This window comes from Coenobita brevimanus, chromosome 50 (assembly GCF_032717465.1).
Source record: "Coenobita brevimanus isolate Jiangsu-jjx chromosome 50, ASM3271746v2, whole genome shotgun sequence".
NCBI lineage: Eukaryota > Metazoa > Arthropoda > Malacostraca > Decapoda > Coenobitidae > Coenobita > Coenobita brevimanus.
This window is the reverse complement of record NC_137003.1, coordinates 23050448-23073502: the sequence shown is the minus strand read 5'-3', so window position 1 is coordinate 23073502 and position 23055 is coordinate 23050448. Positions and strand designations below refer to the sequence as shown.

Here is a 23055-nt window from a genome sequence, read left to right as displayed (position 1 = left end):
ACTATGAGGAACTTTGTCATCTTGTTTCTCAATTTACTTCTCTGTGCATGTGCATCCAGGAGACCATGGCAGGTGATGCTGTTCCTTCTGGTCCTTCTGATTACCATGCCTTTTATTCAGATCCTGTACCGGGTCAAGGTCGTCATGGAGGTGCTGCTATCTTCCTTCGCCAGGATATTCCGTACAGTCATATGGAGATCACTACTCCCCTACAGGCTGTCGCTGTCCGGATGTTTTTACGTCGGCAGTATACAGTTTGCAGTCTTTATCTACCTCCCAGAGCTGTTGTTGAAAGGGTGGATCTGGAACGCCTTATTCGTGGCCTTCCTTCTCTCTTTTTCTTACTGGGAGATATGAATGGACACCATCCACTATGGGGAAACAGTGAGGCCAACCCTCGGGGTGTCATGCTGGCCTCTTTAATGGAAGATGAGGGGTTGGGTATTTTCAATGCTGATAAAATGACTTATTTCCATAGCCAGACTGGAACTTTTATTGCCATTGATTTGTCTTTATGCTCAGCTGATGCAGTTTTAGATTTAACCTGGGATGTGTTGCCAGACCTGTATGGCAGTGACCATTTTCCCTTACTTTTAACTGCTAGTGCAGGTGGACTTCAGCCACATCTTCCTCACTGGCTTCTGGATAAGGCTGACTGGCCACATTTCAGGGAATTAAGTTCCACTTCCCTTTCTGTCAATGAGTTTGGCTGTCTTACTGAGGCAGTGTCATATTTCACTGACTTGTTGCACTCAGCAGCCCTTTTAACTATTCCAAGAACGAAGGGTCAGTTTCCTACACATCCGGTTCCTTGGTGGAAGTCTGAGTGCAGTTACGCAGTGAAAGCCAAACGAGTCGCCTTCTCTCGACTTTGTCGTCACCGTGGGGATCCTCAGTATTTGGTGGTATATCAGAGGGCAAGAGCTCATATGAGGCGGGTTTTAAAGGAGGCCAGGCGTCATCCTGGAAGGGTTATGTTTCTTCCATCAATTCGAGGACTTCCATCACCCATGTGTGGAATCAGGTAAGGAAAATTTCAGGGAAATTTACTGCCCCCTCGCCTCCCGTTTTGTCTGCAGCAGGTGGAACTGTGGCTGATCCTTTTGCTGTTGCAGAGTTGCTTGCTGATCATTTTGCCAGTGTGTCACAGAAGGATGCGGATACGCCTTCAGCTTGCCACCGTCGGCGCCTAGAGTCTCGTGATCTCAGTTTTACCTCTGTTGGGGGAGAGCCTTACTATGTTCCATTTTCAATCTCTGAACTCCAGGCAGCTCTGTCGCAGTGCCATGACTCTTTTCCTGGTTATGACGATATTCCTTATGCCTTTTTAAGTCACCTGTCTGATGAGTCCCTTTTGTTTTTGCTTTCTCTGTTTAATAAGATCTGGTGTTCTGGGGAGTTTCCAGTTAGCTGGGGTGTTGCTGTGGTTATCCCCATCCCCAAACCAAATAAGGACCACCTACAGGCAACGAATTATCGGCCTATTTCTCTAACGTCATGTATATGTAAAGTTCTGGAAAAGATGGTCAATGTTAGGCTTGTTTAGTTTTTGGAGAACGGTGACTTCTTATCCCCTGCCCAGTTTGGTTTTCGAACAATGCGATCTACTTCTGATGCACTGCTGTTCTTGGAATCTTCTGTCTGTGAGGCTTTCTCCACTAACAAACACCAGATCACGGTCTTCTTTGACCTGGAGAAGGCATATGACACTGCCTGGTGTCATGGTATTTTACTCTCTCTTCATGAGTTTGGTCTTCGTGGACACTTGCCTATTTTTATTCAACAATTTTTATCTAACAGAATTTTAAGAGTGCGAGTGGGAGGAGTGCTTTCTAATGCCCGACCACTAGAAGATGGAGTACCACAGGGGAGTATCCTCCATGTTTGCTGTAGCCATTAACAGCATCATCAGTGTACTTCCTGATGGTGTACTAGGATCACTATATGTCGATGACCTCTCGATTTTCTTCGCCGTGTCTAGAATGTCTCTGATAGAGAGGAAGTTGCAGCTGGCTCTCAATAGAATTTCTGACTGGGCAGAAACACACGGTTTTCATTTTTCTTCAGCAAAGACAGTGGCTATGCATTTTTGTCGTCTTCGAGGGTTTCACCCAGACCCTGACTTGTATCTCTATGGTAGGAGAATATCCTGGAAGAGACGAGGTTTCTGGGTCTTCTGTTTGATAGAAGATTATCCTGGATTCCTCATATTCGTTCTGTTAAGGTGGCTTGTCTTAAAGCTTTGAGTCTTTTGAGGGTTTTAGCTCATACCTCTTGGTGTGCTGACCGTCAGACCCTCCTCCTCTTGCATAGGTCTCTTATTCTTCCTAAACTTGAATATGGGTGTGAGGTCTACTCCTCTGCAACAGATGCCCGCCTCCGGTTGTTAAATTCTGTACATCATGCTGCTATACGTCTGGCAACTGGGACATTCAGATCATCCCCAATTCCAAGTTTGTTGGTAGACTCCCCTTGGACTTGCGACGCCAGTTGCTAATGATGAGGTGTTGGTATCGTCTTCACCGCATTCCAGACTCAATTTCTTGTGCCATTGTCTCCCAGGATTCCCGATCTTCTGTTTTTGAGACCCGTCCTAATTTCCCAAAGCCATTTGGTTACAGGGTCCGGTCTGTTATACTAGCCCTCTCTGTCCCGAGACTGGCAATTTGTCACATCGGATCCCAAGGGTGGGTTCTTGGCTACTCCCTCGCGTGACATTCTGTAGGTCCGTTGTTGAAAAATAGGGCTCACTTCCCTCTCAGGTGCCCCTCTGTCTCTTTTTAGAACATGCCTCCATTCATGAGGGTTCTGTCCCTGTCTACACTGACGGGTCTAAGACTGATACTGGAGTAGGATTTGGTGGATTCTTCCCTTCCTTTAGTAGGGGCGGTAGCCTTCCTGGCATTACTTCAGTGTATATGACAGAACTGACTGCAATTTTATATGCTCTTAAAATCATTTACTCTCCCCCAATCCGTTTTTGTGATTTTTGGTGACTCGCGTAGTGCTTCGTCTGCACTGGAGTCTTTTAATGCATCCCAGCCATTGGTTTTATCAATTTTAAAATGGCTTTTTCTTCTTGGCCGTCGTGGCCACCGTGTAGACTTCTGATGGGTTCCTGCACATGTTGGTGTGGTGGGCAATGAGAGGGCAGATACTTTAGCTAATGCTGTGTCTTCTCAACAGCCCCCAACCGACTACCTACTTCCTGTTTCTAGTGAAACACCTTACTTGCGGTAAAAATCATGACAGGACTTGAAAAACTGGACTCAAATAACATGTTTCTAGCTAAAACCTTAAGTCTAAGAGGTTACTCAAAAAAGATTTTTAAAAGATGTAATAAATCACAAACAAAAGGCACTTTTATGCATTGGATTGTATGTGATTGGCATAAGCTACCTGAAAATATTGTGAGTGCTATTTCGGTAAATGTTTTAAAGGGAAGATAGGATAAATTTATATTAGATACAGAAATGGAGGTAGGCAATAGGATCTATGAAGATTAGTAGTGTAATCCAGTGGATTATAGTGGTAAGTTATATTGGTAAATCTACTTTCACACTCCCCCTCCCCTTCTCTTTTTCTCCGCCTGTAACCCCTACCCATCTCCAAATTTAGGCCCTTATGGTGCGCGGATGGGTCTGTCTTGGGGAAAACGTAGTGGAACATGAAGCAGGACCATTACCCACCTCCTCCCAAATATCTTTGTATTTTTTTTTTTTTTTTTTATTCTGATACCATATTCTCTAACTAGTTATTACTGTAACATTCAGGAAATGCATTTGCATTTTTTTTTAAACTCTTGTTATAATTTTTTGTGTGTGACACCATCTTTATTTACGGATTTTTAAGGACTGGTGTTATCTGTTTATGATCAAACTGCTGATCACATTCTAGTCGTTGACATCTACCATTCCCAAGTTACCTGTGTCTCATACTGTGATGATCCAGGCAACTTCACAGCCTATTTCCAAGAGCATTTTATCTAATAGACTTTTACACCATTCCACTTTTCATTATTGTCTTCAGAAAGGTAAGCACATGGTATAATTTAAGAACACATTGGACCCCCTCTCAAGTCTTATTTAAAACTGTTTTCTACCTTTGGACTGATTCAGAGACGTTGTTTATCAGATTTAGCATATTATTTTAGCAATAAAACATGGAAAATTGGCCTAAAAGACAACTATGATGATAGGTAACCTAACATAACCTATATGGATATAAGTTGAGACCAAATCAATCCTAACAATTTCACCAGATTTACCAACTTTGCTATGAAGAATCAGCTAAAGTAGAAAAGCAAATTAATGTCAGTTGATTTGTGCTCTTTGTAGGGGTCTAATATTAAGGCCAATCAAAAGCACAATTTGCACAACAAGAAATGTATAATTGATTAAAAGATTAGGGTAACCACCACAAAACAATTTTTTACTACCAAAAATAATTTTGTAAATTTTGAATAAATGTACCGATTTTATTCTTCTATATATTATCACACCAATTTTATTACAGGTATTTACCCAGATGGATCGACACCAATGAATTCTGAATATCTGGGATGACTTGGATCACCAAGATCAACTTGAAGCCAAAATTGGAGCCAAGAGAATTGCTGCACGGCAAATTCTTAGAATTATTCCATTCTTAGAATTATACCAGGTAATAATGGAGGATACCTCCAATTAATTTCTCCGTACATTCATCTGTACATTTTACAGGCTCCCTAGAGCTTTAACTCTATTCTTGTGTTAACTATTTTCTACATTCTCATGTTCAGTAATATATTCTTATGAGGTTTTGAGCATTCGTGTATCTTTGATACTTCACACCTAAGTATTGAGTTTTCAGGTCTTTCTTTCTGTGCACTATATTTTGAAATTCTTTAAACTGGATTCTTCTGAAATTTTTGAAGATTCCGTTTTGTCCTTAACCCATATGTATTATTATCTCTCAGTGACTTGAACATCGTGTTAAGCCTGTCCTTTCCCCAGATCGGATGGACCTTTTTACTGCCATGAGTGAGGAGGAGTTTGTAAATCGTTTCAGACTGACAAAACATGTGATGTCTGAGGTTATTCAGAAAATTTTGTATCAACTTCCTGTCACTCCTGATAGAAGAGGTATTTCCCTTTCTAATATCGTTTCAGCCAAAAACACAATTACGATATTTTGATCCGTTTTTATTTTTCGGTATTTTAGACAATTCTAAGATGTTTTTCTTCTGTGGCACTTTTGTTGCAAATTATTTGTATTTTACTTCTGAAATACAAATAGGTTAGGTTACGTTAGGTTCTCTTCAAGGGTAAAATAAAAAATAATTTGCGACGAAAATGCCCTAGAAGTAGTGTCTTAGAACTGTCTAAAATACTGAAAAGACGACCAAAATCTCGTAATTATGTTATGGCTTGAAATTATAATTTTACTGTACTTCTTAATAATTACATCATAACTTATGCAAATTTTCAGTGGCTCGAACACTTCTGTGTGTAATTTCTTATTTCACTCCTCTTACAAGCGAGATATTAACCCTTCATGGACCAGGGGTTGCCAAGTTACACAGAAGGCCAATGGGGGTTCCGGTGGACCCCAAAACTTATTGGCGGATTTCTGCCATATGCATAAAATTATATCTACTAAACTTTGTACATATGTTGCCCCGGACACGGCACGTGAAACGAACCCGCCTAGTGTGCCTTTTGGTTTTAGTTTTGTTTGTAGGATTTGGTGTTGTCTTCCCTTCCTTTAGTAGGGGCGGTAGCCTTCCTGGCATTACTTCAGTGTATATGACAGAACTGACTGCAATTTTATATGCTCTTAAAATCATTTTTACTCTCCCCCAATCCGTTTTTGTGATTTTTAGTGACTCGCGTAGTGCTTTGTCTGCACTGGAGTCTTTTAATGCATCCCAGCCATTGGTTTTATCAATTTTAGAATGGCTTTTTCTTCTTGGCCGTCGTGGCCACCGTGTAGACTTCTGTTGGGTTCCTGCACATGTTGGTGTGGTGGGCAATGAGAGGGCAGATACTTTAGCTAAAGCTGCGTCTTCTCAACAGCCCCCAACCGACTACCCACTTCCTGTTTCTGATGTAACACCTTACTTGCGGTACGCAATTCGTACGTGTTGGCAAAGACACTGGGATGGTGTTTCTCACAATAAACTAAAAGAAATCTTTCAGAGAGTGGTTGTGCCACGGGTTCTTCCCTCTATGTCTCGGAGACTGGAGGTGGCTCTTGCTAGGCTTCGCATTGGGCATTCTCGGCTTACACATGGGTTCCTCATGTGTGATGAGACTCAACCGTACTGTGATGACTGCCTTGTTCCCCTTACAGTCCGTCACTTGCTGGTCGAGTGTCCGAGTCGGGGGGACCTGCTTCAGAGGTTCCTTCATAGGCATGGTGGGGCAGATGGTGCCTACTGTTTGTCCTCGATGCTTGGTGAGGCCTCTAATGATTTTACTGATGTTTTTAGTTTTCTTCAGGAGGCGGGCCTCCTTCCACTTCTATAAGTATTTGTTATTTTATAAACTATTCTTTTATTATTTTGAGTGTTTTATTCCTACTAACAGATATTAACTTTATTTTGAATAGGCGCTTTTTATTTTGCCATGTCTTTTACTTTGTCATCCGGCGGCATATGACCCTGGCAGTTGCATTGCCAGATATTAATTATTTTCAATCAATCAATCAACTCAGCGTTCTTCACATGTGCGAGTGTCACGTTTCCTATCACTGCATTCCTTCTCTGCACACCCCCAAAACCAATCATGTTTACATCGGCTTTGCTCTCTCTATTCCCATTCATCAGGCTTTCGAAATACTTTCCATCTGGTCCATACTTCATTGCCATGGGTTAATAATCTCCCACTTACATCCCTCACACTTTCACATTTCTTTCCACTGTCACTTCTACATTTCCGCACCTCTTTCCAGAATAACTTCCTAGTTTCAAAGTAATTTGCATTCATTTTTCTTCCTAAATCATCATTTACCTCCTTTTTCCTCTTAACTAGTCTCTTTACGTGCTTCTTGCTCTCAATATATTCAGTTCTTATTTCAATTGAACCCCTGTCGTGTAACCACTCTAGCTACTTCTCTTCTCCTCCACTGCTCTCTTAACCTCTTGATTCCAACAGGCCGTAAATTTCTTCTTTGTTGTTACTCTTGCCACACAACACACCGGCTTAACATTTCTAACTACCAATCCCTATATACGTTCCACAGGCTGTCCATATCCAATAAATTCCAATTCACTGATTTTAACTCCTCCCCTACTTTGGTCCTGTATTCATCTGCCATTTCTTTGACCCTCAGATTCTCGACTTGCAGTCTCTCTCCCTGACTGCTTCTCTTTCTTCTGATCTACCTCACTCCTCTCAGCTTAATCTTGCATACCCCATCAGCAAGCATTCCCAGCATCGACCTCTCTACAAGCACATAATCAATCAGGCTCCTTTCAACTCGATACCTATTCCCTCTATACCATGTGTATTTATGTACATATTTGTCTTTGAAATAAAAGTTAGAAATGCACAACCTCCTTTTCCTGACACATCCTTCAGTCGTTTTCCATTATCGTTTTCTCCTGGCACTCCATTACAACCCATTATGTCATCTTCAGGAGCAAAAAAACAAACTTAACCCGCCCCGTCCCGACCACTTTTTTACCACTGGTACCCCCCAATCCCAACCGTTTTTCGACCTTTTTTTTTTTTGCTTAAACTTTCGCTTTTGGTCAGAAACAATGGTCGGTGGCAAAGAAATTGGTCCCCGGGGTCCCTAATTAGCTTAACCAGGTATGCCTTGGTCCCACCTGGCCCCGTTTTCTCCCTAGGCGGTCTGAGCCTCAAACGTTTTCTATGGTATTATAAGTCTGGGAAACCAATGAAAGTAAGTAGAAATGAATTTATTACAAACATAAAAACATGTGATAAAAGAGTATATTGGATTTTATACAAAAATAGAGCAGAAATAAGCATTGTACCATCGTGCGAAACGAGCAAAATCGGCCAACTTGGTCACGAAGAATCGCTAACATTCTAAAATCATGATACATATAATTTTTTTTACTTACATAATACTTCTACAATAACATTATACCATTTTACATTTTATTGAACTGTTTTTACGTATTCACAGGCCTTTTGATAACATTTAGCGTAATGTTAGCGCTTATTTACATAGTGAGTGAACTCGCTGTGACTGTTGTTTCAACTCGTATTGTGCTTTTTCTACTTACATAATACTTTTCTAATATTATTATACACTTTTCAACTTTATAGAACTGTTTTGAGATTATTTCAGGCCTTACATAAATATATAGCGCAATAATAGCGCATAATAACACACACGGTGAAGTCGCTATGACAACTATTTCAACTTACAACCTATTTTTGTACTTATATAATAATTCTCCACTAACATTGCACATGTAAACATTTGATATAATTGATAGGGTTAGGCATATGACAGAGGAGCTAGTTGGAGAAGAACAAGGGGGATTTAGGAAGGGAAAGTGTGTGTAGATCAGATATTTGTTCTAAGATGTTTAGTGGAGAAGTATCTAGAGAAGGGAAGGAAAGTGTATGCTGCCTTCATGGACTTGGAGAAAGCTTATGACAGAATAGATAGGCAAGGTACGAAGTATGTGGAAGGTATTAAGAATATATGGACTGGAGGGGAAATTGTTGAGTGCTGTGAAGAGTATGTACGAGGGAGCTAGGGCTGCGGTGCGAGTGGATGGTGAGCTGAGTGAGTTCTTTGATCTCAATGTGGGACTGAAACAGGGTTGTGTGATGTCTCCATGGCTGTTTAATATATACATGGATGGGGTTGTAAAGGAGGTGCAGGGTAGGGCAGTGGATGTAGGGGTGGCTCTAATGAATGAGGGTGAGATTTGGAAGCTTCCGGTGTTGCTGCTTGCTGATGATACAGTACTGTTGAGTGAAGATGAGGGGGAATCTGAAAGTTAATGTAAACAAAAGTAAAGTTATGGTGTTTGAGAGGAATGAAGTCACAGAGTGTGCAGTGAGGTTGGATGGTGAGTATATAGAGAATGTGAGTGCATTCAAGTACTTGGGTAGTGTGATGAGTAGGGATGGAACTTTGGGGGATGAAGTGCGTGAAAGGGTACAGCAGGGAAGGAAGGTTGTTGGTACACTGAAAGCAGTGATGAGAAATAGGGTGGTGAGTATGGAAGTTAAGAAGTCACTGCATGATAGTATTGTGATCCCTACCCTGATGTATGGAAACGAGGCATGGACCTTGCAAGAGGGGAACAAGTCAAGAGTGAGAGCAGTGGAAATGAGTTACTTGAGAGGAGCATGTGGAGTGACGTGGAGGGACAGGTTGACGAATGAAGAAGTGAAGGAACGCTGTGGAGTGGATGTGGATGTGGTTGAGAAGATTAGGAGGAATACACTGAGGTGGTTTGGACAGGTGAAGAGAATGGAGAATGAAAGACTGACTAAGAGGGTGTCTGTAGATGAGGTGGAGGGAGGGAGAGGGAAAGGTAGACCGAGGATGAGGTGGAGGGATGGAGTTGAGAGGTATATGAGGGAGGGGGGGCTGAGTTGGGAGGAGGGTAGTCAAATGGTGGGTGACAGAGCGACTTGGAGGCGTTTTGTCTGCGGCCACCCTTTGCGGGATTATGGCGTCGGGCTATAGATAGATAAATAGATAGATTAATATATATATTTAATGATACCTGTGGACTTGGATAAGGAAAACTTAAGTAGTGTACAAGATCTTCCTAATTTAAAAATATATATATATTTCCATTGCACAATAGCCTATATTTATGTCGTAGTGGGTAATCAGTATATCTCTTTTATTAATAAGTAACTGTTAAATCAGCACTCTCTTATTTCTCAACAACATTACATTAACATCTCAGTCTTAAATACCATTCTTTTAACTGGCAATTGAACAAGACGTACAGTGCTTTCTTGGTAGGCTATATGAGTGTCGTAGCTTTTTACTTATTTATTTTTATAGAAGGCTAGGTAGACAAAAAATATCAATATGACTTTTATATTTCTCAAACTCCTAAACAGGTTCAGCCACAGTCCTCTTCTGTCGGTCGCACACCTACATGTCGGAACAGCACAGACAAAGGAGGTGGCAGACCCAATTGCCCCAGGAGGAAAGAGGCTGGTTATCATGAGCCCAGAAGCCAAGCTGGTTGAGACCACTGCTAACGATATGAACTTTAGGTAAGATATAAGTTTGGTACACAACATTTGAAGGATTTTGCTTTATTACGACACGTAAGGCCACCTACAATGGCCTAAGATTGTTCGGTCTGCCACCCTTTGTTTATTTTTGGACCTTTGGAATAAACTATATATGTATGAGTAAACTATAGTCCGTCTATTTTATGAATAGCGTTTGGGCGTTGTCCCTCTTGGGGAGTCCCCGTCCCACAGTGTTGCCATACTTTGTACTGGGCAACTTAATCGGATTAGAAACAAGGCACTAATGACAACTCTCCCTCCCAGCACACCACTCTCTCTCTCTCTCTCTCTCTCTCTCTCTCTCTGCATATAGAAATTGCTTTTTTTATAGATTTATTACTGTAAAAAGTCTATACACTTTTATGAATTTTTAGAATTTGAGGAAAAGACTCCAGACCGACTGTCTGTCTGTCTTGTTGCACTCTTATTCATTCCCTTTCTCCATGACCTTTCCCCCTACTCTCTGTTTCTGTCTGTCTGTCTGTCTGTCTCTTTCTCTTTCTCTCTCTCTCTCTCTCTCTCTCTCTCTCTCTCTCTCTCTCTCTCTCTCTCTCTCTCTAACATTATTTTTTATTATTACTGTGATTTTCTCCTTAAAGTGTGAGGTTTATTTGTGGTTTATAATTTCGATTTATTTTCCACACCACTTTTGACGTTGGGGAAAAGCATCCTGACTGTCTTGTTGCACTCCTATTCAATTTCTTCCACATTCCCTCCCTCCCTCCCTCCCTCCCTCCCTCCGTTTTGCCTGTTCTCCCTTATCTCTTGCCTCTCCAACCTCCCACCCTGGCAGTCCGCCAATCCCCCTTATCTCCATTCCCTTTCCCTACTCTCTCTCTCTCTCTCGCTCTCTGTTACTGTCTGTCTGTCAACATTATGTTTTTCTTATGAATGTGATACTTTCCATAAAGTATGATGTTTTACTTGTTCCCTATAATTTCGACTTTTTTTCCACACCACCTTTGAGGTAAAAGTCAAGGCGTTTTTTTTTTTTTTTTTTTTTTTTACAGAGGTTTTCCCCAGGAGGCCTAATCAACAGCTTTTGAGGGAACAATTATAGGTCCTCTGTTTGTCTTTTCTTCTAAAAAATACTTATTTGTTGTAAATAAGTTCTTTTTCTCTGCTGTGGAGCACACGAGAGTGAGTAGCAGGAGTAAGAGCATCCGTCTAAGGGGGCGGCCAGAGTGGAAATGACCTGGATTAACACGGTCACTCTACCCTTACAAGCGTGGCAACGTTGGAAAGTAAAGTTGCCAAGTGTTGTGGTATTTATAAAAAGTAATTGTTATTAAAAGGAAAAAAAAGAGGCATTTATAACATTATATAGCCTTATTAAAGAATTATATATATATATATATATATATATATATATATATATATATATATATATATATATATATATATATATATATATATATATATATATATACCATAAATAAACTTCATTTAGAAGTAGTAAATAGCTGACATGAGACAGACAGGTGTACGCGTTTGGCAGAGAGGCGGCCTAGGAAATTCCCAAGAGGGACATCGCCCAAATGCTCTTCATAAAATAGACGGACCATAGTATCTGGTAACATTCGAAGAAAGTGGAATTAATTCCGTTAAGGAAAACAAACTATTGAGGATTAACGATGATAATTTCGCAAGTTAAAAAATAAATAAAAAGCGGCATTAAAAGTTTATGGAGAATCTTGAGACTTAGAGAATGTTCCTGCAGTTTCATCAAAATCCTACCATGTGACTAGTAGGAGTAGCTGGATAAACCTTTATACAGACAATCAAACTGTCCATTATTATATTATTACATAGCCTGTTCTAATAGGCTGATTCATTTTTGCTGCACTGAGAAGAGTTTATTCAAGACAGACCACCTGGTAATGAAATTAGGAATGTATTTAGCTTGAGTCTTTCTTACTTATTCCAAGCAGCCGCAAAACTGATTTCTCGTTAGGATATACTTCTTCAACATGGAGATGTTACATATATGCCCGCATTGTCGTCGGTTACCGAAGCTCCCTAACACTTCACCTTAAGCATTTTTGTCTGTTATATATTGCTGTCTTCTTCTGTGTTGCTTACGTCAGTGTGATAGGCTATTACCATACTCTGCATAGGCAAGGTAAGCAATACTGACCAGCCACATCCAGAAATAAATCGCCACGGAAGAGGTGCTAGGGAGCTCCTCCTTCCTGAACGAGAATACGGGACATAGCCTTTCTTGCTTATCTATCTATCTACCTATATTTATTATATCTATCTATCAATCAATCTATCTATCTATATCTATCTATATCTATCTATCTATATTTATATATACAGGTATATATATGAACCGCATCGCTAGTTTGTTTGTCCTTCAATCAGGCCCAAACCAAGGGCCAGGGACCCCCAGACCCACATATACAGCATACTGAATCAAGGTGACCCAAGGATGGTTTTAGGGGAGGGTCATTTGAGGTCCCCAGTAGTGTTCGCTTTTTTGGCCCGGGTACCTCTGCAGCCAAAGTTTTGGCATGGAGACTCACATGACCTCCATTTCGGACAAACGTTATGTAAGGGTGACCTCCAAGGTCATTTGAGGTCACGTCAGAGGTCATTAAAGGTCACCGGTAACACAAGTTCGAACGACCGGACTCAACAGCCAAATTTTTGACATGGAGACTCACATGACCTCCAGTCCGGACATAGGTTATGTGTGGTTGACCTCCGAGGTCATTTGAGGTCATCAGACGGAGGTCATTTGAGGTAACCAATAATGGTAAACAAGTGTGCACAAATACTGTGCGTTAGTCTGCAAACAAATAATAGAAAGATCCAGGACTTCATATATATATATATATATATATATATATATATATATATATATATATATATATATATATATATATATATATATATATATATATATATATATATATATATATATATAATATACACGCACACAGTACAGCTTCCACGTATGGCTAGGGTTAATGAATTGATAATTTCAAGAAATCTGTGATAATGTAAGCAACTGTCATTAAATATCAGGTATACATGAAAATACACTTGGCCTCTATGTACAGCTGGCCGCACTCCCGCGAGGGCCACAGCGTTGTCAACGCTGGCCAAGATATTGACTCTGAAACACTAGTAGAGAGATGCGTTCGAAGCATCCACAGCCAGTAAGAGAGTCGTACAGAGAGAGTTTGGGGGGGAGGAAGGGGGTTTGAGGAGAGTGGGGGGATACCTATGCACGAGAGGTGAGGGATGACGTCTGAAACAGATGAGTGGAAGGCTGGAAGCTATATATAATAAAAATCTACAATACCTGGTAACAAATCATGTATATTTTAATACCTTTATTGTCAAGTTATTACCGCTGTGAAAAGTGGCACAGTTAATGCTTGGAAACCATAAAGCATAATGCTATTGAATATAGCAAATGTGAATCCTTAATACTGCATGCGGTAATTGCTGACACCCCTAGCACACACCTCCGTATCCTCCTTATCAAGCGTTTCCTAACACCCGACAACAAACACCGCATTTAGGGATGCTGTATCACTCTTTTACCTTACTATTTTTCCTACATTCTGATTAATGATACTAAACGCTAAATGCATTAGTCAGATTTTGCTATGTAAAAATTTACATAGTACGAGACAGGCAAAGAGGCACGGACACGATGGCAACAGATGGTTGTTTGTAAAAATGAAATTATGGGCGTCTTGACCAATGAGGCTTTAAACAATTTGTGATCTCTCTCTCTCTCTCTCTCTATCTATCTATCTATCTATCTATATATATATATATATATATATATATATATATATATATATATATATATATATATATATATATATTTAATCTGCTATCATGTGAAGGTCAATGGAAGCCCTGATAACTCCACGATGCGATGACGCAACGATGCGATTTTAAACTGCTTGTTACGTAACGCTAGATATGGGCGATGTTGATATGTGCCAGTGGTGTCAGCAACTGCCACATTCCTGATGAAGTTACATTTGTTACATGTGATTAATAAACAGCATTCTGATTCATTATTTTCAGGCAGTTTTTGTCTGTATTTTACAGCGTCCATTGCTTGGAAACGACAATAAAATAAAATACGATTAAAGTCTACAATTATGAATCTTGATCGGTTGTCTTTGTTTTGCAGTATAATATTTAAAGTTGATCTTTTTATTTTTCATGATGACAAAAGTAACACCGAAAAAAAAAAATTTCTTTTAATAAATATTACACTTTTCTGTCGCCTCAACAATCGTCATATCTCGCCTCTCGTGTACAGGCACCCACCTACCCACCTCAAACCCGCTCCCTCCCTCAGTCCTGTGAATGCTTCGATCAGAGCTCACTACTAATGATTCGCGGTTACTATCTCGGCCAGCGTTGCCAACACTAAGGTGGCCCTCGCGGGAGTGCGGTCAACTGTACAAGTAATAATGTAAGTTGCATTTTGTTTTAGCAGTACACTGAAATTAAAATGTGGATGTCGGTGGAAAACGTAAAGCGCATTTTGCTAATACTGCAGAGGTCTTGAATTTGGTGGGCAATGTGTAGACCCATCACTCAGGTTCAATATCACAGGCCATACAGGTGGCAGCTAATGCTTGTGCTGATTGTACAGATGTAATATCTAATCCTTTTACACATTTCTGGTACCAAATGAATAAAGCAGAATTATAGCTTTTCCATCGTGTGGATGACTTAACTGCAAAAGATGTGCCAACTAAGATTTTTTTTTCGTTTTCAGATACCGGTATACGACACCAGAAGATTTGGCGTCTGGCACCAGACAGAAGAATGGCTCCTGGACAGGCATCATTGGCATGGTGCAGAGAGAGGTATGTCAGTCTCCATACATTATCTGTCTATATTCATTTTACTCTAACTTGTCCTGTAATTACCCTCTCTCCGTTCTAAATGTTGAATTCTAACAATGAATTTTCATTGGAATGTGATGGTGGTTGCGAAGAAGTGCTATGTAAAGAACGTACAGTACAGCAGCAGCACTGTCTTTTTCCTCCACTGATCAACGTGAACTAAATACAAAAGGACAAAAATCTGGGCCAAGTTAAAGTAAAATGGGTGTAGGACAAACACGTCTTCGACAATACTCCCTTAGTGTCAATACTCGTCCACGTATTTTTCCCCAGGGACCTGTTCCTGCACTGGGAAATTCTCCCATGGAACTGTTTTCCCCACATGGACCTTTATTCCCTCATGAACATATTTGCACCATGGACCTATTTTCCCACATGGACCTGTTTTCCACCCATGGACCCAATTTCCACCTATGAACCTATATTCCACCTATGGACCTATTTCACCCGTATCGGCCTATTTTACCCCATCGACCTATTTTTTTCCCCTTAAACCTATTTTCCCTCAGGGATCTATTTCCCCTCAAATGTATTTTCCCCGGTGATCATTTCCTGCTAATATCAAGTTCCCAATAACAAAGCAGCTCAAATTACCTGTCCTAGTGTGTTGGATAGTCCCTCATTGTGTAAAAATTTCAAATTTATCTTCTCAACACGAGACAAACTTCATTTAATAACTTAAAATGGTACTAAAATAAGAGATATAATGTATTTTCTCTTACTGCAACAAATGTTTCGCTTAGTTATCATGCTGCCTTGAAAATGACATCAAATACTTGCAAAATTATTGCACAGCTCAACAAATATTTTGACTTTATACATTTTTCACATATCGCGCACTTCATTGTCCCCAGATATATCGATTAGGCAATATAGTTATCTGTATCTATCATCTAGTCCATTTCTACCCCATCATTTGCGTAGCGACATGGGGCAAGACTCCTCAAACTTGTCACTTACGGTGATAATGACCAGTCTCTCGGTCCTAAGTGACTATGCGAATAATAAATGTCAATCATCCTTTGGATGAAAATCTTGACGTTCACCAACTGGTTAGAATGCCCTCCAAGTGCACCACCAGGCATCATTTGGTTATATGGTTACCATCCAACGTAGTATATTATTTCCTAGGTTGCTGAAAAGCATCTTCTTGTAATTTAATGCTGAATCATTTGAAGGTAACACTACATCTAGAGAGTGAATGGTAGGAGCCCTTACCAGGTTCACAATACAGCGATGTAGTAAAAGTAACGTTCATACATAACCTCATAACCTCACCCCTACCACAGCCCCAGGCTGGCTGGCGGATACTGGTGGCCAGAGCTGTCAACTCATGCAAATTAAAAGTCGCTAGATTGGTCTCTAAAAGTCGCTAAATTATTAAATATAAAGAGTACAATAAAGTTAACACTGAAAACACTATAACTCACCCACATAGGCTGATTGCATAGTTATGAGAACAACAAAATGAGGAAAATGCGGTGTAACGTAAATATTACGAATAGTACTTCAATGAGCATCGGCAGTTACTTTGATGGTGGTTAAAATAAATCAGTCAAGTTCCAGTCTGGTTCATCTTCGTCGATGGCCAGGGTACAGGTTGAAGGATCTTGTGAGTTATTACTCGACGTTTTATTGTAAGGCTCCACTGTGACAAGGTTCTAAATGACCTCCTCAGACAGCTGGTAGCTATGGCAGCAGTTTTCTTGCCGTCTCAGTCCATACTATATGGGTAAGAGTACTTTCATACACTTCATGTTCTTTCTCTTCCTGAGTTTTGACTTTTCAATGTTTATTTATTTTTTATTTTTTATGTGTCCGACTCTGGGCATAGGCTTCACAGCCTTCTCTCAAGGTCCAGTAGTCCTCCTACATACCATACATGTCACCACTTCGGCGCTAACACCCACCTTCCATATTGAATACATGATAGGCTGTCTCATACAGGACTAGTGTATTTGTATTAGCGGGGGTATTTTTACAACATGTCGGCGGGTCTTCTGATAGATCAGTAAAGTCTGATTTTTAAGAAATTCAAATCTCTAAACTGTTCCCTGCCCCAGCCGGGATTTGAACCTGGCTCCAGTAGAACTGCAGGCCACCCCTCTACCGATTGAGCCACAGCCTCCCCCTAAATACACACTAAATACACGCTCAACAGCAGCATTAGTATGTGGTAAATGAGAGTACTGATAAAGCTAGGTCAGAAAGATCACTGTACTGATTTTCCCCAATGGCATCTTTGTAATCTATCTCTGGCCAAAGTCGAACTGTGTCTGGAGCTTGTTTCCACACCGTGTAATTTTCTCCACTGAAAGTCTATGCGGGTGAAAGTACTATCGTTACCAAGAAACATCTTAGCTAAGTTCAGAATCTCTGGTTTCAATGGTTGCAGACATTCACTTGCATTTATCGATGACATTGACTTCAAGACACGAACTTATCAGGGAAACGATGACGCAGTTGCTTTACAAGTTTAGTAACAAACTGGATACACCTTTTACGAATATCTGCCTTTTCAGGAAACGTGCAGTTCCAAATTTTTCTCTTAAATTCATAACCCAAATAAAGGTGTGGATCCAGGAAACTTTCTACTAATTCACTTTACTTATTTATTTATTTATTTATTTATTTTTTCTGGGATGATGGTCTTTGAGTACGGGGAGTCAATCGACTGAAGCATATCACTCAGTAATTTTGTTGACTCAGGCATCCTTGCATCAAATATTTTGTTGACACTGATATTCTCCAGGAGTGGATTCACCATACACATATAATTTTTCATAATACAAAGCATTGAATAGAGAAGTTCTGTAGCATAACAGCTCTTTTCTTTCCGTGCAAGTTCAAAATGAGTTTTGAGCTCAATCCACTGGCTCAGAATTCTGACTATGTTAGCTTCAATCCCTCAAAATCGTGTCTGAATTAACTGCACTAGTTTCAAAGGGGACTGACCTTCATTAATCAAACTATTAAGTTCCTTGTAATTTATGTGTCTCAGAGACAAGAGTGAAAACCAGATGGCAGTCTCCCAGATTAAAAAATCGAGGTGTCGTACAAGATGATCTCTTACAGTACAGAGACTACAAGTTGCAATGAATGACACCCACGTCTGATCAGCAGCAGTGGAGGGACTTCCGCCTTTATTTTCACATACACATCATTATGAACAGAGATCGCCACTGATGCATTGTCAGTCCCAGTTGCTAAAATTTTTTGTAAGTCCGTTATTTCATACAGACAGTTCTATGGCATTTCTTACTGCATCATCGCTTTAATTGCTGAGTTCAGTCATATCTAATAATGGCACTACACATTTCTTCCTTTATTCAAAATAATATCTAACCAAGATACAAAATAACTTTGTAACAGAAATGCCATTACTTTTAGCACTCGGAAATTGGTGGTGTTGTGTCACTTTTCATATCCACTTAGTTTTGCATTCAAGGTACACATGTAGTATTTGCAAAAGCTCTTAATATCGTCTACTTCTAGATTAGTAAGCCACTTAATAGTCCCATTCCGGTAGCTGGACTACTGTTTAAGGTCACTAAATCTAGCGAAAAAGTAACTAAGTTGGCAACCCTGTAGTGGTGCGTCACGAGATAAAATGAAGTGTCTGACATTCTTTGAAAAAACAAATTAGACTCAGATGGCCTTAAACTCAGGCACGAAATAGAACCACAGCTTCGACCCAGGGATCGCCACTTGTACACGTACAAAAGTCATTGTGTTGAAGTTTGAGTATAAATCTAAGCTTTCTTTTACTATCACTGTATTTTTCAGCAAGCAGACTTTGGGCAGATACTGCTTCAGGTCACAGCCCCTCGCACAGAGGTGGTCGACTTTACTGTGTCAGTGACAGTATGGTACACCCGCATCATCGCCCATATTGGATCATCCGAGGTGGATCCCTGGAGCTTCCTGCTGCCCTTCAGACCACTGGTGTGGGTTGGTATCCTAGTGGGGCTTGTCTGGGTGCTCGGGTCTCTAGTGCTGATGACTTCTCTTAGTCTACCTGAAGGTGTGAAGCGATCTACGTGGCTTACAAATGTCTCCACCTGTCTGCGTGTCCTGTTCCGTCAAGGTGAGAATTCATAATGTCGTGGTATTAAATTAATAAGAGTTCTTCTAAGCCCTCCGATGTGATATGGTCTTGTTCAGAAAGGTTCTCAGTGATCATGGAACCCGCTCAAGTGTACACCATCCTCTGTGTGAAATATAGTTAAGCAGATGTGTGTGGCCATGTGGAGAGGATGGAGGGTGAAAGACTGATGAAGAGAGTGTATGTGAGTGAGGTGGAGGGGGGAAAAGGGAGGGGGAGGCCGAGGATGGGATGGAGGGATGGGGTGGAGAGGTATATGAGAGAGGGGGGTGTGAGTTGGGAGCAGGGTAGTGAAATGGCGGGGGACAGGGCGACTTGGAGGCGATTTGTTTGTGGCCACCCCAAACGGGATTGAGGCGTCTGGCAATAGATAGATAGATAGATAGATGTGATCTACGTGCACAGAGTCAGCTGTAATGCTCATCACCCAACATACGAGAGAGGTGTGCCACTACAAAGTTTCTGTGGGCCAGCCATATGTATGCACACAGACACAACCATATATTGCATATGACCCACTCATGGTCAGGTGTCACCCAGCAACATGTAAGCATCCTGTGTGTTCACCACTAACCAGAACAAAGAAGCCAGTCACAATAAGCATGCTCCATCTATACTGGATGCACATGGACTGACTGAATGAAAACATCTGACACTGTCTGTGTACTGGTGTACTCTCCTTCCAGAAGGTGCAGCTGCCACCCAAGTGGCTGTCACAAGGCTATTCTGATGGTACCAAAGAAGGGGAATAAATCGGAATCCCCACCACTGATAGTGCAGCCTTCACCTCGTCTGCATCTCCTCTCTCCTCCACTAGCCGACCTCATCCTCCTAGCCATACCCTATCTTACTTTCTCCACGTTCACCTTCCTGTCCACTCCACTCATAATTACTCTAATTCATCTTCGGGCAGGGTGAAACAAAGTCTTTACTAATCCTTCTCTACCAAGGGGTTCATAAAATTTGAATAAAATCGTCTGGTAACAGAAAGACGTTATCGGAGTAATGGAGTTAAGAAAGTGTATGCAGTCCCATTATAACAGACGTTCTATACCCGTCCAACAGACACATAACTGTCTGAACAGTAAGAAAGTAATACATTCTCATGGCCAGGTATTACTCGTCTTCACTTGGCGTGCCCGGTTACGGGAGGTACTGTAGTTGTAACCCCTTGGTTGTCTATCTATCTGTCTATTGCCAGACGCCATAATCCTGTAAAGGGTGGCCGTTTGACTTTGAGTTATCTGTTTTTTGGGGAGGGGCACTAACCCTCCACCAAACCACTTCCTGACACGTAGGAAGCACGTATGGTTTGGTTATATGGTTACCACACAGCGTTGTAAATGGTTTCCTGGCTTACAGGAAACCAATTGGCCTGTCACTCAATGTAAAGCCACTTGTAAAGGAAAGAAAAACAATAAGAAGTGACAGGAAAGATGGAAGAAATAGGAAGAGAGGAGGGCAGGCACAAAAAAAGAATGATAAAGGTGAAGGAAGAAGTAGGCAGCACTACATCAAGTGAGTGGATGATGGTCACCACCACCTACCACAAAAATCTCCAAAAATTTTATTAATAACTTTGATACTGCGAGGATTCGAACCAACGCTTGTAACTGTGTGAGTACAACAGCTTACCAGCTGAACCATCTAGGCACCCTTGGTTGTAACCCTACCCCCTCCCGCTGTCGCCCGGGTCCAGTGGAGGAACGTGTATAGGAAACAGTGATGCAAAACACCCGTCTGCATCTGCCCCTCTCTAAACGAAAACTGTATTGTACTGAAAGGAATAATGTAGATCGCTTCTGTCAACTGAAACAGACAGTTGGTATTAGCCATAAATAATTAAATTTTCACCATATAAACAGGATTACACAATGTATTATATTTATTTTCATATGTGATTGTCATTCAAAAGTGATGGTGGTGAGAGCAGAAGGTGGGGAAGGTACAGTTGCTGATCATGTCTGTATAGATTAATTGAGCCTTAGCCAGATGCAGCTAAGCCTGCAGGACGGTGATGGTATGAGTGTGTAGTGCTGGCCATGTTAGTGCTGATCCTAACTTAACCTAACTTAACCCAGATGTTGTCAATTCTACTGGTTGGTGGTGGTGGGAACGTGTGGTTTTGGGAGTGTGGATGCTGGCCATGTTGGTGTTGTTCCTAAGCTACGCCGGCAACCTTATGTCCCTCCTGGCCGTCAGATACAACTCCATGCCCATACAGTCACTGGAAGATATTGTTGCCAGTCCAGTAAACGCTTTCCTTCCAGCGGGCTCGTCCATCCTTGAGGCATTTGTTGTAAGTTTTTTTTATGTTACTGAATATGTGCAGATAATTAGTTTTTCTTTTTTTTTCTTTTTTAGGCAGACTCGAGAATTTGAAGAATTAGATGTAGGAGGTAACTGTTACCTTCGTACTTGTGTCGTGCCACTATGGAAGTGGTGAGGGAATAAAAGCCTTGGTTATCCGACACAGCCTTTCTTATTATTCTTGTAGTGAAAGTCTTTTCTGACCTGAATAAAATCGTGTGATGGCAACAATAATAAATAAAAACTGGGGCGTCATAGCAATTCACCTGTCATTCAGATCATAAAATATTCTTGCTTAGAAGGCAGAGAACGGTCCATTGAGAGACGTGGCAAGCTTGCAACACAAAGGACGCCTGGAGCTTATCTTGGCCCGGGACCTTATGACGAAATTGGACTCCCACGTCAGACGAGGTGACTACACCTTGGTCGCCAGCGGCTTGAGGTTGAGCATGCTCATGGCTCAGGACTTTTCTCGCAAAGGTAGTTTACTCCTGGCCCCTATGATTCACTTAATTAAAACTGAATGCTATTGACTGGAATTAAACACTGACGTTCTCCTTCGTTAGGGAGGGCTTAATTGCGGCAGGATTATCTTTGTCAGGCTCATATAATTCACATTCAGGTGTATATAGTTGTCTAGTGTCAGCTGCAAAGTAATGCTAAAAACATGACCATGTTAAGGTTAATGGTATTTGTACTGCATCTTTTTGAAGGTAGCTAATTTTAGGTTTTCTTTACCTTTTCCAAACATTCTTCACCCCCCTCCCCCTGTTTAAGTAGGAAAAGTATTCTTGATGATGATGATGTTGATGATGATGATGATGATGATGATGACGATTGGTTGATATGTCTGACTGATCATTGATTGATTGGTTGATGATTGATTATTGAATAATGATTGACTGACTGAATGATGATTGACTGACTCAAGATGATGATGATGATGATGATGGAAAAAGCATGCCAATAATGGGTCAGGAGTTTGACATGGATTATCTGGTCGTAGGTGGCGGCGACCCACGCGATGTAGTGCTTCCTACTTCACAGTTATCATTCTGCCTCTCTGTTTGCTATCCTCTCTTCCTGTTTATCCCTTTCCTTCCTGTCACTTTTTACCATTCATCTTAATGTTACGTCTCTGAATAATTCTGCACTTGTTACCTCTTGTCCAATACTGCTTTTCTATTTACTTTTTTATTAAGTTTAGCTATCACGTTTCTCTTTTTTATATATAATGTAGTCGCTTATAACCCTCTTATGGTCAAAATACTGTAACTGTATCATTTTCACTCTAACTTGGCCTACAATTATCGTCCCTCCATCTTTATTACCGAGTTGTAACAATAGACAAACACTAGATTATGATGCAAGTCATGAAGAAGTGCTATAGAAGGATGTTAGACATCTATATTTGTCCCATTTTGCCAATAAGCTGTGTGAAATAAGCTGTAAAATGACAAAAATTTGGGCCAAGTTAAAGTAAATTGAGTACAGTTGTCTGCTCCAGATAACT

The 23055-nt window shown here is 40.8% G+C and overlaps 1 protein-coding gene across 1 annotated transcript in view; it reads left to right on the top strand.

The window, feature by feature from the left end:
* Positions 1-10023: 10023 nt before the first annotated feature.
* Positions 10024-23055, top strand: part of LOC145399714 (putative glutamate receptor) — a 32775-nt gene continuing 19743 nt past the window's right edge. The window contains exons 1-5 of the mRNA XM_080272260.1: positions 10024-10214; positions 14998-15088; positions 18914-19214; positions 21314-21531; positions 21842-22022. Coding sequence (XP_080128386.1) covers positions 10024-10214; positions 14998-15088; positions 18914-19214; positions 21314-21531; positions 21842-22022 — 982 coding nt within the window. The remainder of the gene's footprint in view (positions 10215-14997; positions 15089-18913; positions 19215-21313; positions 21532-21841; positions 22023-23055) is intronic.